At 49.1% G+C, this 17,070-nt stretch overlaps 6 protein-coding genes across 6 annotated transcripts; 3 read left to right on the forward strand and 3 right to left on the reverse strand.

The window, feature by feature from the left end:
• Positions 1-880: 880 nt before the first annotated feature.
• Positions 881-1,910, forward strand: FSST1_006065 (thioredoxin-like [2Fe-2S] ferredoxin-domain-containing protein; the record flags this gene model as incomplete). Its single annotated transcript, XM_083232399.1, has 3 exons — positions 881-1,003; positions 1,120-1,410; positions 1,542-1,910. The coding sequence occupies 3 exons, from the start codon at positions 881-883 to the stop codon at positions 1,908-1,910; spliced, it is 783 nt and encodes a 260-aa protein (XP_083089495.1).
• A 303-nt stretch (positions 1,911-2,213) lies between these two features.
• On the reverse strand, positions 2,214-3,923 carry FSST1_006066 (uncharacterized protein; the record flags this gene model as incomplete). Its single annotated transcript, XM_083232400.1, has 1 exon — positions 2,214-3,923. The coding sequence occupies one exon, from the start codon at positions 3,921-3,923 to the stop codon at positions 2,214-2,216; it is 1,710 nt and encodes a 569-aa protein (XP_083089496.1).
• Positions 3,924-5,165: 1,242 nt separating this feature from the next.
• On the forward strand, positions 5,166-6,663 carry FSST1_006067 (uncharacterized protein; the record flags this gene model as incomplete). Its single annotated transcript, XM_083232401.1, has 2 exons — positions 5,166-6,125; positions 6,178-6,663. 2 exons carry the CDS (start codon positions 5,166-5,168, stop codon positions 6,661-6,663), a joined length of 1,446 nt encoding a protein of 481 aa, XP_083089497.1.
• A 1,044-nt stretch (positions 6,664-7,707) lies between these two features.
• Positions 7,708-10,098, forward strand: FSST1_006068 (uncharacterized protein; the record flags this gene model as incomplete). Its single annotated transcript, XM_083232402.1, has 2 exons — positions 7,708-8,055; positions 8,107-10,098. 2 exons carry the CDS (start codon positions 7,708-7,710, stop codon positions 10,096-10,098), a joined length of 2,340 nt encoding a protein of 779 aa, XP_083089498.1.
• A 1,188-nt stretch (positions 10,099-11,286) lies between these two features.
• FSST1_006069 (RlpA-like double-psi beta-barrel-protein domain-containing protein-containing protein) lies at positions 11,287-12,192 on the reverse strand (the record flags this gene model as incomplete). Its single annotated transcript, XM_083232403.1, has 1 exon — positions 11,287-12,192. One exon carries the CDS (start codon positions 12,190-12,192, stop codon positions 11,287-11,289), a length of 906 nt encoding a protein of 301 aa, XP_083089499.1.
• Positions 12,193-14,724: 2,532 nt separating this feature from the next.
• FSST1_006070 (putative methyltransferase-domain-containing protein) lies at positions 14,725-15,679 on the reverse strand (the record flags this gene model as incomplete). Its single annotated transcript, XM_083232404.1, has 3 exons — positions 14,725-15,040; positions 15,137-15,304; positions 15,438-15,679. The coding sequence occupies 3 exons, from the start codon at positions 15,677-15,679 to the stop codon at positions 14,725-14,727; spliced, it is 726 nt and encodes a 241-aa protein (XP_083089500.1).
• Positions 15,680-17,070: the final 1,391 nt, after the last annotated feature.

Here is a 17,070-nt window from a genome sequence, read left to right on the forward strand (position 1 = left end):
ACGCTAGGCTATTGAAACTATAACGAGCCACAACATCGATGATGATTAGGTGTACCAAGAGGAGGTATGAGATGAGAGATTGCGCACAAGGATAGAGGAAGATGCAGCCCGTGGCACCAACTTCGCTTGGCTCTATCGCGTGTTTTGATATTGTTGGTGTAAGAAACGAAATGTTATGTGTTAATAAAGTATACGTTCGTTTAATGAGGATGACTGCAGAGCTTTCGTTACTCAAGTCTGTCGATTTTCATGGCGCTTGGCTATAATGGTAAGCACCTTGATATGTTCAAGGCTGGTAGCAATAGTGCATTCTGACGGTAGTCCAGGCAAATCTACCATTCGCTCTTCATATTGATAAGTCTATGTAATAGAATTTGAGTATTAAGAATAGACATGACGATTGATAGTTGAAAATAGAAAATAACATTATGAATTTGATGTAATAAAGATAATGAGTAAGAAGCTCACTCCTCCACATTCAAGTCGATACGTATCTTTCCTAGCTTCACTTTGACTCCCCACCCTAGTGGGTAGCAGAAACGTTGGCCTCCTAAGTCTTAGGGTATAAAAATAAGTAGTCTAAAGACTATGGCCTAAGGAGCATAAAGTGACCTGCTAATTTAGTCTCTTATGCTTCCAGCGGCCAACTTTTCTGGTACCCTGATGCCACCCCCGTTCGGCTAAACCTAGGGTCAGCTACACCAATCATCAATCTTGATTTTGCAAGCAGCTCCAAGTCGAATTGTAATGCTCGCTACGACGGCGACATTTTGACAAGATCCGGAACCGACGACCTCACGATCGCCTCACAAGCACTCCCAACCCCGCGACGACGCCCACCTCGCTCGCTCTCAAAACAACTACAAAAATAATTCACACAATGGCGAGCAAGTTCACTCCTCTCATCCGCTCCGTCATCCGGCCGGCGTGCCGGGTTGCCCGCCCTCAGTCTCGCGCCGCCTTCTCCCTCACAGCCAGCCGACGAAGCGACACTCTCATGGTGGTAAGTAGTCCTCAATTGGCGCTACCAATTGCGCCTGCTGGGAAAATATGGCTCTCGCTTCTTCCCCAGAGCGCAATTGCTTCATGTCCCCCAGTCTGACATATGGCGTGTGACAGCATCGAAACACCGAGGACAACAACCCCAACATCCCCTTCAAGTTCAGCGAAGAGAACCAGACCGTCATTGCCGAAATCCTTAAGCGATACCCTCCCCAGTATAAGAAGGCTGCTGTCATGCCTCTGCTCGACCTCGGCCAGCGCCAGCACGGCTTCACCAGCATTAGCGTCATGAACGAGGTTGCTCGTCTTCTTGAGATGCCTCCCATGCGAGTGTACGAGGTCGCTTCTTTCTACACCATGTACAACCGAACCCCCGTGGGCAAGTACTTTGTTCAGATCTGCACTACGGTATGTTTAATTTCGAACCTGGACATGTCTTCTTTGGCGACAATTTCTCGAATGGATTGTGGCAATGTTGAATAGACGTCATTGAAGATTGTCAAAAATCGAAATTACAGTTTGGACTAACAACGGCATAGACCCCTTGCCAACTTGGAGGCTGTGGCTCTGATGTTATCGTCAAGGCCATTAAGGAGGAGCTCGGCATTGAGCAGGGTCAGACCACCGCCGACGGTCTCTTCACCATTCTCGAGGTCGAATGCCTCGGTGCCTGCGTCAACGCCCCCATGATCCAAATTAACGACGACTACTACGAGGACCTTACCCCCGCCTCCGTCAAGGACCTTCTCAAGGCCCTCCGATCCAAGGCCACTGCTGCCGATCCCTCCACTGTTAATGTTCCCAAGCCTGGTCCTCTTAGCGGCCGAAAAGACTGTGAGAACAGTGCTGGCCTGACAAACCTTACCTCGGAGCCCTGGTCAACCGAGACCACAAGGAAGGATCTGTAGAATTATCACGTTATTATCTCTCTTTTTTTTAGTTATAAGGCAAGAAATGCTTTGGAGTGAATGAAGCAAAAAGTGCTGGGTGGGAAGAAGCCACAATTGTACATAACACCATGTTAAATGCTATATCTGGTATAGAAATGTGTGGTTCTCGTTAACGGTAATGTCCATACTACACGAGGTATCGGTTCTGCATAAGGGTTTCGTTTTCTTTTTCTTTTTCATTCGTCCATTTGTGGTGATCGCCAAAAACATGTTGCGCCAAAAAGTACTATATCCAACCCAGAATTCTCCTTAATTCTTCACCTAGGTATCGCCTACTCGTAAGATCCAACCATCTCCAAGTCTTTCGTTGTCCTCGCCGAGGCCACCCCAAATCAAAATGCCACTCTCTTCAAGTTCGCCCATGGGCGCAGTGGCAAGCCAACCTCTTGGCTCAGGCATATCGTCATCGTTATCATCATCATATGGTGCGAGATCAAGCTGAGTCCACTTGCCCTCGCCTGTCTTGCGACCGACAGCTTGCCACATGGCAGCAGTAACACTGGCAGCAGTCATGCCCAGAGGGGGCACTTGGTACACCCAAACATCACTCAGGAACTTGCCTGCAGCCTCATGGCCTTCTGGGCTCGGGTCACGCTCGCCCATGGTCAGAACGAGGTATTCATATCCAGCACCTGAGGTGATGGCCTCCAGAGATGTAACGCTTCGAGGCTCAGGCCAAACCTGGTTTGGTTCGGCGTGAATCTCAGTGGAATCTGTCTTGGGATCGCTTTCAAGGACGATTTGCCAGCCGCCACGGGCGCGAACTGCGATCTCGCCCTTGGTGCCCTGATCGTCAAAACTCTCAACTTCCAGATGCAGGAAGTCAAGCTGGCCTCCAATCTCGTTCTGGCCATCGAAGCCACCAAAGCGATACAGTCGGGTCTTGCTTACGCAGATGGCACTGCCACCTCGAGCAGGTCCAGGAGCAGCGGGAAGCTCAGTCCAAGTTCGATCACGAACATTGAAAGCCCAAGTATCATTGGTTCGCTCACCACTGGCAAGGCATCCTGCATGGATGAAAAAGGTGCCGTAACCATCCGACTCTTCGTCTCTAGCCTCTTCGGCTACATTGCCAACGATAGGAGCCTGAGGGATGCCTGTCTTGGAGGTATCGCCCAGAGCCCATTGTCCCCAAGTCGCAGCTTCTTTAGGTCGCGCAGGAGCAAAGTCTCGGGGTCGCTCGATAGAAGTGGCTGAATGGAAGCTTCGAGGAGCGGGCTGAGGTACAATGTTACCGCCTGGGATAGCTGGTGCAGGGTCCAGGTATGTCCATGTATTAGAGCGGGTGTCGAAGACCCAAACGCGACCAGCCTCGTCAAGAGGCTTCATGTCAGGACCTCCTCGGCCACCAAATAAGAAGATTCGAGTACCAATGACAGCAGTAGCATGGCCGACTCGTGGGGATGGGACATTGCCCAATTCCGGGCGCTCCGGGCCAGCGGGTTCCTTGCCCTTCGACTTGCTCTCGACTGGCTCATCATCATCTTCTTCTTCTTCGTCCGAGGAATCGGAGTCTTCTTCGAGGGAAACTTCATCCAGCTTCTTTTCGATGTCCTCTTCGTCAGACTTTGCGACAGGTTCGGCTGGTTCTTTGGCTTCTGGCTGAGCGGGTGGCCGAGTCTCTGCCTTCGGCTGCTCGTCTGGTTTAACAGGGACTGCCTTGATCTTGAAGTAATCGGCGCCTGCGCTGGACCAGGGAAGGGTCACGACATGCATATCATTGTCGACGGGCTCTCGTGGCCTGATTTCTCCGCCAAAGATGTAAGCGGTACCGTGAACGATGTTGAGAGAGTGAGAAGAGCGAGGGACGCTGGGAGCATCAATGCGCTCCCATGTTCCTTTGATGGAAGCCTTTTTCTGAGGAGCAGGCGCCGAGGGGATGGAAGGTACGGTAGGCATAGCAGGGAGGTTTTGCTGCACATTTTGCAAGAGGTCGGTGGTACGACGCTTCAGAAAACCGAAGGATTCCATGATGGTGGTTCTGGGCCAAAGGGCCTGGGTAGATAGGATATGGATGGATTGGTGTTGGAATTGTTAATCTACAATGCGACAGGGCTGAACGATTGTGATGATGCAGGAAGAGAGAATGGAAGAAGTCTGGTCAGCGGCGGGGGAGCTGACATACGAGGTGAGATGATGCTAGGTTGTGAACAACCATGACGCCTGGGGATGACGTAGACACCTAAATGAGTCTATTTACAAGGGTCTTTTTGGATAATTATAGATTTGAAGGATGCCGAAAGACACGGTCAACTATCTGCAAGGCTCATCCTAGCATGGCCTTGACGGTTGATTTATCACAATCTTCTCATGTCAATTCGTCTGATGTAGGTACTTTATTAATTAATGCATGTGATTCTGAGCTTCATCTGCATTCGGCAGTGGAGGCTGGGCATGAGCTGGCGGTGGCACATTGAGACAAGCGCTGAAGAGGGGACCTGCGGGGTAAATTCTAGGTAACGCATAGCTCAGGCGGTTCTAGCGGCCCGGGCGGATTGAACCTGAAGCTGGAGCTTGGATGTGGAAGCTCCAAACCCACAATGAAGATTTATTAAGGGTCTATGCCGTTAGAAATGTAGTCATTCTGGATACGATTGGCTTCCACAGCGTTGATTGTCTTTTGCTCCTTTGATCTCATGCATCGTGGTTATCAATCCTCGAAGCAGACCTTACTTGGGCCTAAGACAGCCAGTGGCAGTGAACGGGCACGAAGCTGACATTCAGGCTGTGTGCAGGTTAGTGCTTCAGCTCCGTATTACAGCGGTGCTTTTAGCTTGTACCAAAACAATCAAACTGAAAGTTGTTTTTGTTTCAGAAGCGATGAGAATGATACATAAAGTAATTCAACAAAATGCCCGGCTTGTTGAAAATGTATTGACTCATGATGTGATATCTCAGTTCCAATCAAGCAAGGGTTCGTCTCGGGCGGTTATGGTTGGCCCAAACAGTAGGTTGGTTACCTCTCAGAAGTTGGGAAGGGGCAGCTGAGGCGGCGTCAGTCAATTTGGTTCGCCATTGCAATTCCAATAAATAAATAAATGTCTTCAGCCTCAGCTTGTCGTTCTCATGATCATGTCTTCATAGTATAACGCTTTCAAGTTAAAAACGCCTTGAAATTATATGTACAGTACGCATACCACCGCTGCTATTTAGCCTTACAGCTTCCTTTTCAAACGCCGAGCCGCTAGCCTATGACGCGAACGCTCTGCACCTATGGATGAGATATACCACAAGATCGCCGAGTTCAACACTCGACGTCTTAAACACTCTCACGACATCCTATCCATTAAGTACAGTGAGCTTTGGTGCAATGATGACACTGGAATCGTCGACTATCATGAAGGAATCGTCACTATACCTGAAGTCGCGTTATGGCTGGCCACAGAAACGAGAAAAGGAACAACGGGCCCAGAGTCACTGATTCTTCGATTTGTCTGGCCCAAATTCATTCTTGACGATAATCGCGTTGAGTTACCAGAAGATACCAAGGACCAAATACTAGAAAAGTTTGGCCTTGGACTCGCATACAGCTACTTCTCGAGTTGTGTCGCTGGTGTGGTTGCATTTCCCGAAGTCGTCAAACCCGATATCAACCAGCAAGCCTACAGTTTCTGTTACGCGCCCAAGCTTGCGTCTATATGGTCACATACCTACTTCAGACCACCGTCTTCGCGCCCTAGTGTCACTTATGGTATGATCTTAGCTGGCGATAAAGAGCAGGAAGGCCTGAAGACGCTTCTCAAGAGCAAGAGCAAATGGCAGCTCAACACTGCAAGTCATGCACTATTCCCTGCGTTCTTGTTTGCATTTATGTTCCATGGAGAAATCGAGATAACGCAGAACAATATGAAGCCGGGCATTCAGGAGATAGAGGCACGGACAGGATACTCTGATTTCAAGACAAAGCGAAAACATATCGCAGCAGGTGAGCTGGGCCCGCTCAGTGCGAAAATGAGTGGCTTTGCAGTCCGCTTGGCGAGTACAGAAAGGAAAGACAAGACGGTGCAGAAACTGCTCGAACTTGCCCAGGAACAATTGCGTCTGGGAGGAAGTACAACGTCTGTGGCAGATGGACTTATGGAACACCATGTCGGGGTTCTCCAGAGACGGCTCGCTATGCAGGCTATGGATCGCGAATACACGCTGAAGAGAGTTCAAATCCAGATTGATGTGGTATGTTAGCCATGATAACTGGGAGACAAACAAGCTAACAAAATATGATTAGCTGAACAACTTGATATCGGAAAACTACAGTCTATCCAACTCCATCATCTCAATATCTACTCTTCGCGATGCTGCTTCCATGAAGACGTTGGCTTTTGTTACCATGTTCTTCTTACCAGGCAGTTTCATCTCTGCGCTTTTCTCGACTGACCTGTTCGACTGGGACAACGCTGAGGGACACGGCATTGGGATTCCGGCTACACCACAGTTTAGGTTATACTGGGCTATCACGATTCCACTGACACTTGTCACATTTATTCTCTATTTCATATGGGCCGAGTTTTCGAGCTTTGATCGTAGCCAGAGGAGGGAGCGCAAGAGATGGGGGTTTCCCAGGACTGATAGCATGGAAGCTGAAGAACAAACAAGGTCACCGTTGCAAGTTTTAAAAGATCAGCGAGAGCGCATGAGCGAGGCGTATGCCATGGCCAAGAAAAGACAGGTTGTTTTTGGGCGAGGCGGAAAAGACGAATCGAGGGAAAGATAATAAGTCTAGGCTGAGGATGAAAGGATGAATTGTGTTTTTGGAGTTGGTTGATTGGTTGGTTGATCGCTTAGTTACAAATGAGTCCGGGGACATGGTGTTAAAAAGATGGTCTAATTCACGGGTATTGTTCCAGCACTACGGCATTGTCGAAAGAATAGGGTAAATCTGGAACATGGCATAAAAGAAAACAGGGAGTTCTGCATGTTGATCCGAGGGTCGAGAATTGGCGGGGCGATGTTTCTGCACAATTGAATCGAGATCGACTACAAGTGCATACCAATCCTTGCGCTATAGGCACTGCCTAGACTTTTGACTTGACCAGTCGAGTTGCTGGCTTGGCCTCAGGGTATCAGAAAAATTGACCACTAGAAGCATAAGAGACGAAATTAGTAGGTCAGTTTATGCTTCTCAGACTATACTTCTTAGACTACTTATTTTTATACCCTAAGGCTTAGGATACCATTTTTTCTGCTACATATTAGCTTGGGTGTCCTTGTACTAAATTTTCGGATTAGCCGAATGGAAATTGAGATGGGATTTTGAATCTCGATCGTTGTGATCTCACTTTCCCCCAGCTCCAGTTCCACTTCCACACGTTGGACTTGCCCAATGACTGTTCACTATCGGAGGTGATCCCCCGCTGTGACAGACAACAAAACAAACAACATACATACCTGTAGGCTGTCTGCATCTATTAAAGGTCTAGGCCTGGCTCTCTCCATCTCTCTTTACCTGCCTACGTACAAAAAGAAGGGACAACTTCTTCCCCTCATTCCCTGAATTCTTCCCGCTTCTCTCTTACATTTTACGTTCTCATGTGTCACTGTCCGCGCCCGTTATTTTGAGCCGCTGGGACCTTATTGGGAACTTAATTGGAGGTAGACCGTTACGTTACGATCGCCGATCAACGTCAGAATTATTTGACAGTGACGAAACTAGTCGTTTAAGAGCCCGGCGCAACTCAAAACTCCAACATCCCAAGGCCTCCAGGTCATCACAAACCAACGGAACGACAGTACACGAGACGTCCCAAAGGTTTTGAGAATGGCTGCTCCTTCAGCACCAGGGACAGTTGTGCCCGCTCAGCTCGGCTTTCTTGCCATCTTCAACCCTACACTGGGCAACACTGACGAGACCATCGAAGACCAAATTGTTTACTATGCCTCTGTTACCACCCAGGCTTCGCATAACAAGCGACGGCGTACTCGTGGTCAACTCACCCAGAATATTTCCCCCGAGGAACGCAATGAGCGTTTGCGACAGATTGGTCTTGCCCAGGGCATGGCCAGCTTCAGTCGCGGCTTCGCCAGCGGTTCGACGGTAGACACTATCGACACTGAAAAGTCAAGAGTTGTGCTTCATGAACTCGAACCTGGATGGTGGATTCTTGCAGTAAGATATGCGAACCATCTAATCCGACACTCTACTTACCAAAATTACTAGAGCATCGACTTGACCAAGCTACCACTCCCTCCTCGGCTCGCTACGAAGAAGGGTGAGCCCGCCCAAGAACGATACGAATACTCTAGTCGCGAGATGAAATCCGCGAGTCTTTTGTTGCGCGATCTCCTACGGGCCCATAGCATTTTTCTCATGCACCATGACTCTTCGCTGAGCGCCCTCTTTGTTCGTAACAGGCGGACCAAGTTTACAACAATACTGAGTCGTTACTGGGACCTATACCTCTCCACATGGAATGTCATGATGCATGGAAATCCGGCCCGCGATATCTTTGGCGGCATCCCTATCGCATCCTCTGGTGAACTGGGAGTTGGTGTAGGAGAGGAAGATCGCGGCAGTGGTGAGCGAGCAGTACTCGAGGGATTAGTCGGGAACATGGAAGGGCTCGTTGATCTTGTTGTCTCTAAATTCGGCGACTACAACCCCGAATCGCCTCCTCCCAACGACCTTTACGGTGACCCTGAACAGTGGCTCGGAACAGGGAGAGAACCGGGCCCTGACGATGGTGCCATTTTCTTGGGAACGGGTGCTTTATCGAGAAAATCACTGAGAGATGTGACCCACTGGATGGAGGACCTGTATACTTGGGGAGATCACGCTTACGGAATTATCGAGAGCCCAACATCTGTTCGGCGCGCAAAGAGAAGAAGGGCGGCTGATCGTGCATCATATCAAGCTACCCAAGATCAAACAGAAGCAACAACAGCTAGTGAACCCGCCAAGACTTCGCCAGAGCAGACGACCGCGGATGGCTCTGCTAGCAAAGACCAGCCACAAGAACAAACAACTGAAGATGGCAGACTGGATAGGATGGTCAGCTATCTCAAATTGGGATATGGTACTTATTGGTCTTTGCCTGGAGGTGCTGGTGCTAGTGGTGATACTTCTCCTAATCAACCAGAGAGCACCAAGCAGAATGACAAGCCTACCCAAGATACCCCCAAAACCACTCGACCGAACTTGATAGAGCGCACACCCTCGTATGAGGCTGTTGGCCACTATCTTATTGGGCTCAGAGGTGAAATAGACCAGGAATACAGCGGATCTGATAGTGCAAGCTCCGACGATGCCGGCGACGGAGAACGCAATTCCCGGACTGTCTTGCGAACCGTCAATATTGAGCTTGAGAGTGAGGCCTTGGATAGACCAGAGGCCATAACAGTACGTGACTTTGAGCATCCCGCCAGTGCTCTTGTTCAATCCCAAGTGGTTGGGAACATGATACCTGGCTACGACTCACACGACCTCAACAAGTCCATGAAGCTGCGCGTTGTTGTTTATGTCAACCGGCCGTTTATGTTTACCTTTTTGTTCAACCTACGAACCGACTCCCTGGCCATGGAATCTTTATATCGCTCCCTACATCATCAACTGGCTCCTCTTCGCAAACCTCTTCTCCTCTCAACAAGATATCGTCCTGAGCGACCTGGCCTCGACAATGGCTCTAGCAGCAGTAACTTGACCAACAGTATCTATGATTTGGTCTGGGACCCTGTTTCATTGACCGTTCACACATCTATACCCAACATTCCCGACACATATGAAGATTCGGATCCTTGGACTCGTGCCGATGCCCTCAGCACTCATCTTCACCTTGTAAATCTCTATGTTAATACTCGATCCCGTTCAACTGCTCTTGAGCGCACTGAAAAGTCTAGTCGTGGATGGTGGATCGTCTGGACACGCTTGCTCGATCGCTTGGAGGACGGTTCGACAAGTAACAATCTCTCAACCATCCAAGAAGGCGGTGCCGATGCAGATACGGAACACGACGCAGCTCTTGAAGAAGATGAGAGAAAGTATTCTGGCCCTGACTCACGCCACCCGGATGTTGCCAAGGAGATATTCCTCATCCGCCGTGCAAGTGACCACGTCGGCTTCCGTACTGATCCCACCGAGGGCGCAGGCAAGCTCGCTCAAGGCATCGGTGTTGATACACGCCGCTATGTAGAAGAGCTGCTGAACCTACTATAATGGCTCGAGAGCACACACTACATACCGCTAATTTCATGACTAAAGACTAGGAGTTACTGATGGGATCTGTGCTTTTGCTTGTGCTTTGATCGTCGTTCTGAAAGAGGAGATGGAGGAATACATGAACACTGCTGTAACATAGATGCACATGCAATGCCTCAAGCATGCATGGGTTTTGCAGGGAGTTAATGGGTTTGCCAAGGCCGCCTATTATTTGTATCCGTATTCATAGTTCGTATGCAAAACGCCGCTGTCGGGCACAGAATTATCGACTAGCCATGTGCACCCTTTTCAATCACTTGATCCTTTTCAGGGACAAACCACGATTATTCGTTCGTCCTACGCTATATGTCTCTCACTTATTGATTGCGGTGTCCCTTGAATTAGCGCTTGTAATAATGAATAGTCCTAGCTGAAAGGGAGTGGCTTCGTCCAACTTCAAAGCCTAGCCTACATCTTATTGTTATTACCCCTGGAAACTTGTCTATGTCGCTAGGCCCTGGAACTCTAGCTAATCGTCATACCATGTAATTGACGTCTCTAAAGGGCCCTTGCTTTATTGTTGAACATGTCATTTTATTGTCCGAGGGATATTCATTAGGAGCATCAAGGTCTCCATTTTCGTTGGATGGTCGTTAATTGGTTCAAGTTTCACCTTCTGAATAAGGCTCATTTAAAGTCGATGCCCCAATGGAGACAACACCCTACATGGGTATAGCGACGATGTGATTCAGCGCCAACAACCAGGATTCTAAATTAAACATTCGCTTCCTTCATCTGTCTCTAAGATTAGACAATAAGCTCGGACAATGCGACATCACGACATGTGGGGGAGCAATTTAGAACGCCAAGTATTGTGTATCCAAAATGTGAAAGTCCCTGTTCAAGGGTTTCATAGTTGTTTGTCTATCCGAACGGCATATCAAAATTTATGTACAATATAGAAGTCAACGAATGTCAACCGTAGCTGATTCCGCCCCGAGAAACCAAAAAAACACCCCCAACCAGAATCTCCGGGTCCAGGTTCCTTAAGATACCAAAGTCCCTTTTTTGCTGTAGTACACCCTGGCGCCTTGTAGGAGTGGTAAGAGATTCCCGCTTCATGAAAAGAACAAGTCATAAGAAAGGGTATCTATCCTTCGTAGTGTTTTCATGATCCAAGAAATCATGGCATGCTTGTCATAGCGCTTAGTTGTTGAACCACCACTCGACCTCACTGCGGCCAGAGTCGAGGCTGCCCCAGATCTCGTTGTAGACCTTGCGGCTGACATCGATATCGTTCATGGCACAGCCCATGCACTTGTCCTTGACGGTAGCCTGAGCAGTCTTGCCGTTGGCCTTGATGGTGATTGTCTTGCCACACATGGGGTTGTCGTTGGAGGAGGGGCCCATCAGAAGGTGAGAGAGAGCGACAATGTTGATGGAGTCATCCTTGCCAGAGTCGTCCTCACCGCAAGCACCTTGACCAATGTCGTAGTAGGTGAACTCTCCGGCCTTGGAAGCACCGCCGCCGTTGGAAGCAGGCTTAGCAACCTTCTCCTGCTGAACGGGCTTAGCAACAGGCTCCTCCTCGACCTCGGGCTCGGCCTCAACAGAGGGTTCAGGAGCAGCCTCAGTGGTGACCTTCTTGGGAGCCTTAACGACGGGGGCCTTGATAATGGGAGCAGGGGCCTGGGTAGTCTCGACAGGAGCAGGGGCCTCAGAGGTAGGCTCAGGAGCAACCTCAGCCTCGGTGGTGGGAGGGGGAGGAGGGGGAGTGTAGACGCTGGTGACCAAGGTAGTGGTAGGAGCGGGAGCAGGCTTCGTCTCCTCCTTCTTGGGAGGAGCAGAGGTAGGCTCAGACTCGGGAGTCTCCTCGGGAGTTTCCTCTACAACGGGAGCAGAGGTGGCGACCTCAGGACGAACCCAGACGGTGGTGGTGGCATCGACCATCTTGGTAACGTACTCGACCTCAGTAACCCACTCAACCTCGGTGACGACATCACGCTTGTCGTTCTGGTGGTGACGGCGGTGGTGGTTTCCGTGAGGGCTGCCGTGAGGCTGGGCAACGGCCGCAGCGGCGAGGAAGGCAGAAGCAAGAGTGAAAGACTTCATTTTGTATGTTTGTTTTTGTTTCGAGTTCTTTATATCAACCAAGGAGTGGTTGTAACTGTGGTACGTCTGTTGTGTAGACGAATGGGTATCTCAACGCGATTGGTTAAGGAAGGCTAGGAGATTCTTTCCACAGGAATGAATCTGCTCAAAAAAGAGTAGCTGGATAAATGGACGTTGAACGTCTTGTGAGGGAGTGTATGTGCGTTGAGAGAGAGTCCGGCTCAGTGCTCAGGTGGGAAGGAATGATGTTTGAACTCGAAGAGATCTTGTGTGAAAGAAACGAAACAAGGGGAGGAATTGGGCCTTCTTTTAATACCTGCTACGCCTCGCCGTAAAAGGCAGGGCCGGATTCTCATGCTAGTTCTTAGAAGACTTGGCTTTAGACTAGCAGCCTGTACCTTGCACTTAGCCAGGTACCCAGACTAAAGGTGTGCCAGCCTTTACCAACGATGCATGCATCCGCAACCAACCAACCACGAGTGAGTCCAGGGTACCTCGAATGTCAGCAACACCAGTGCAGACGGCGTACCGGATTCATCCCCGGTAAGGTACCATAACAGCAGCTGAGAAAGATCCGCTTTTGGGGGGCCTGGCCACGCGTGGTTTTTTTTCTCTCTCTTTTGCCAAAGAGAAACCCACCGCCCACACACTCCCGATGATTGCCCACCTAGCCACCCGCCTAATTCCAAACCAGCAGGCTAGTCGACCATCCTCACAGTGCCCCTTGTCTTTCAATTTTCTCGTGCCTGGTCTTGTTCCGAAGTGGTGGGCGGATACGAAACGGGCCACCAGCACGGACGTGGCAACCTGCCAGCACTCAGACTCTTCCATTAGGATCTGCCGGAGCCAGCCATAAAACACTTCCCTGTACCATGCAAGCAGCCTGCCCTAACAGCTACGTAAGAAAAAGCCATACGCTACACGGTCAAAACCAGAGGGAGGCCTGCGGAGAGGGCAAGGGGTAGAAGCAATTGAGCTTTGTCGCTCACCAGGGATGTTGTGGCACCTCCAGGGGGCATTTTATCGTATAGTGACGAAGACTTCATTGCCAGCCTGCCGACAGACCAGCCTTTGCGGTCAAAGCCTATTTTCTAGTCGACGACTGCATCTATGAGCATCTTGGGTGGATGACGACTCAGAACCGAGCATGTAAAACTGAGCCGCGCGTCAACTAGGTACAGTGCAGCAAACATGGTGCTGGTATGTCGACTTCTAGAGTCATGTTGTTGAAGTAGTATCAAGTGCTAACTTGATTTTATAACCCTCACAACCTCTGCGTACCCGGTGGTTCGACTCAAGGCATGTTTCTTCGCAAGGCTATTGCGATTGGTCAACCTGCAAGGGGCCGCAATGTTCGTCAGCTTCCGAGTGAGATCTTGTCAGGCTAAAATAAGAGGCAACCAATGGCAGTCTTGGTGTACCTGGAGCAAAGCGGGAGTCCTGCGGAGGAAAACAAGGAGTAAGAATCTGACAGTGACACTTCTTTCCTGGGAGGGGGGAAATTCAATGTCTGAGTTGTCCTCTCGGTTGGCGCCCTGTGTCTGGCCGAAACGCAGAGGCTTTAAGAGGCTTGAAAGCACTCAACGAGCAAACGAGTCAACATGCATCATGTAGGTGTGGAGGCAACCATACGCCAAGTTGAAACAAGACCCGTTTCTTCCCAGGTTCAGGACAACGGTAAGCTTGAGTGCCACTTCATCCACTAATAAACCACTCAACGGTTCATGGCTTGCAGCAGCGGAAGCAGTAAGAGTAGTAGGAAAAAGAAACACCAAAGAACCATGGTGTGAGGGAAAAACTCTTCTGTTCTGCCTTTTCTCGTTGGTCCTTCGGCATAATATTTGGCGCCAATGCATGCGTGACGTGAACACTTCGCGACTCAGGCGTCAACTTCTTTCTTCTCTTTGCTTCGTTGTTAATATACTTTTATTCTAATGCGATGTGATTCAAAGTATTGCGGTGTGCTTGAAAATTTCCAGCGTTCATAAATTTTTAACCCGCCTCTACAAGCGCTCTGTTCGCTCCCACTGTTGCTTGCCAGGGCCTTGTTTGCAATTGCTTCTCGACAAAGCAAAATCGTCGGTCAAGCCGACCACAGTGTGTTTTGTCTAACAAAGACAATAGGTAGGTAGAGGGCAAAGAACAAGCAGGCCCCGAGTGGGCACTCTGCATTCCTCCCTGTCTTTCCAACTCTCAATCTCAACCTCGGTGGAATATAATAGTAGTCAACACTTATGGGGAACCGATGTAGCTTTCCCACATATCAGTCCCCAGCTCAAATATAGGCAACATTTGCCCCAGAAAGACAAATTGTTTGAGACGTCGAGGAACCCCAGCACCACTATCTCGTCGTTTTCTTAGTACCCTCCCAGTCGCATTATATTTTTATGTCCAGGGAACCAGCCAATCGGGTTTGCATACTAGGACTCAACATGTGCGGACAGTTTCTAAGTGCATGCCAACAAAGCATCATGCTGTCAGAACAAAGCACTCTTTGACACACCATCATCATTCGACAGACCGAGGTTCACTTTAGCTTTTAACGGCTTTAGGTTGACTTGGGCGGCTTGTGAATGAGAAAAGGAAAAGACCCTGGCGCTGAAAGACAGGCCGGTCCTCGTCGAATATCTCTTCCACCTTGAAGGCTTTCTTAGCCATCTTAACAAAGTTCATATCAGCTCGTCTCCTCTTCTTGAAACAGAAATACACGACAGCGTTAGGGTTGAGCTCCAGTAAAGCCTTGAGTGTAGACATCAGGAGCGGAAATGCTGGTTCAAAGTAGACGCATTCGCCAGCCAGGATCACATCTGGTTTTTGCTCCAGTACAGCTGCTGGCAAATCCTCTCCCCTACACAGTCAGGCCCATTGTCAGCGAATCAATCCGCCATTCCCTGTTTCCATCGAATGGGAAGTCATGCATAACAGTATATTGTGTAATACGCACCAGTTGAGCACCATGGCTTTTGCCTTGTCTTGTAAGTTGTTTAGCTCGATGTTATGCTGCATCAGCTCGTACATCTCCAGCTGGTCTGTCACCAGCAGCGGATTTCGAAGCGAGCATTCCAGGGCAATGGCAAGGCCTATGAGACCACCTCCAGCTCCAAGTTCCAATCTGTGACCGACGAGTCAGCAAGCTCGCTCTATCCTTGATGATGATCATGCGCTATCTGTGTAAACAGAGACCAAGGTATTTGTTACAAGTCACGTGCATGAGGCACTGTCGGGGAAGGAAAGTTAAAACTCACATTTGAGCATCAACAAGTCGGTCTTTGTGGTAGCGCAGCATATGCTTGCCGAGAAGCATTCCTGCTGGCCACGTTTGACCACCACAACCAGATCGGACATCTTCGTGCACCTTGAGAGGTTTGGAAAGAACACCATCGAAATCGACATCCGCAACGCCACTGGCCTTGTAAGATGGCAATGGGGCGATATCCTCGCTCATGGCGACGGGATCCATCGAGGGAGATAATGGTGGACTACTCATGATGGAGGTCTTTTTGTTGCCTCCTATTTGTGTCTTTAGGTGATGGGTAGGAAGAAAATCGGCGATATACAATATTTGGTGCTATCACGACTAGCACTTCCACAAGCTACCTAAGTAAGGGGGATGCAGTGGAGTGTGAGAAGCGCTGCCCTGAAAATGAGTTGAGGTGAAGTGAAGTGGAAGTGGAAGTGAAAATGGAAGGTTCTATGGATGGCTTCGCTCCTGTCCTCCGCCCTTATTGAAAGCACTTGCCTTACCTTTCTGTCGGCTTGCGTCTGCCTGCTAACCTAGATTGACAGGCTCTCATTAACTTTCCATCATCCTCTTTTTCTTCACTATTTTCCTTTTCCACCTATTGTATCACTTCTTCTCTGGCCACTCCTCTTTTACTCCTCTTCGACTTGGGCCGATTACTCGTGTGTTTGTGTTTTTCACTTGCATGCGTGTGCGATCCAGACTCAAATAGACCCGACCCTTTTTTATTTTTTTTTATTTTTTTTTACCGCCGTCGATCAAAGTGCGCCTTATCCTCCGTTTCGAAGAGGTCATTGAGACATTTGAGCGATTGGCTCGTCAAATCATGTGGGACTTATAGTGACAACTAACTCGGACAGAATACTAAGCAGTCGTGCACTATATCTCGATAAGGGCCTCCACACAGTAGTTGCCTATCCTGCCCTTGCGCAAATATGATCGACTTACTATTGGTTCACCTATACCCTTCACTCAAGTGAGTGCACTGGGCAAAAGAGTAGTTATTGAGTAGTCCTCAACTATCTCAAGCCCATAGGCAAATCATTGGATCTCAACGCCCTTGCTAAATTTCATGGGATTCAAGGGATCATCAACGATTTTATAGACAATATATGTGTTTACAGCAACACTACCATTGCCGACTATTGGTTCTCCCTCTCAACTATTATACCTTAATATGCATTTCGATATATCATCCCTCAAGATGACCCTATTGAATGAATCGTGATAGGTTGGGTGGTCTTAAATGTCTCACATACGCATCTGTATCCGCAGGCCTTGCAAGGGAATGCGTCTACGGCTTTACCAGCCCATGACAGGAACACTACTACTATTCTGATGACGCCACATGTCGATGTCTCGTCTTCACGGATAACTTCAAGCTGAGACATCTTGCCTCTTCTTGCAATGGACAAATGGACCTAGGAATAGTTCCCTAGTTTGACTAGCACAACCAATCTTCTCCCGTGATCCAGAATGGCCCAGTGGGAAAGCTATACAGGAATGAAGGGTACAGTATTCCTTGAATTCAAGTCTTGATTCTGCCAGCCATCAAAATGCCACTACCAATATGCCTTCGCGCGACGGATCAATGTCCCGACCTTCCTGATTCCTACTGTTCTTCTCTCATCCTTCCG

Source organism: Fusarium sambucinum, chromosome I (genome assembly GCF_050947815.1).
Source record: "Fusarium sambucinum isolate potato_lamoka chromosome I, whole genome shotgun sequence".
Classification (NCBI taxonomy): Eukaryota; Fungi; Ascomycota; class Sordariomycetes; order Hypocreales; family Nectriaceae; genus Fusarium; species Fusarium sambucinum.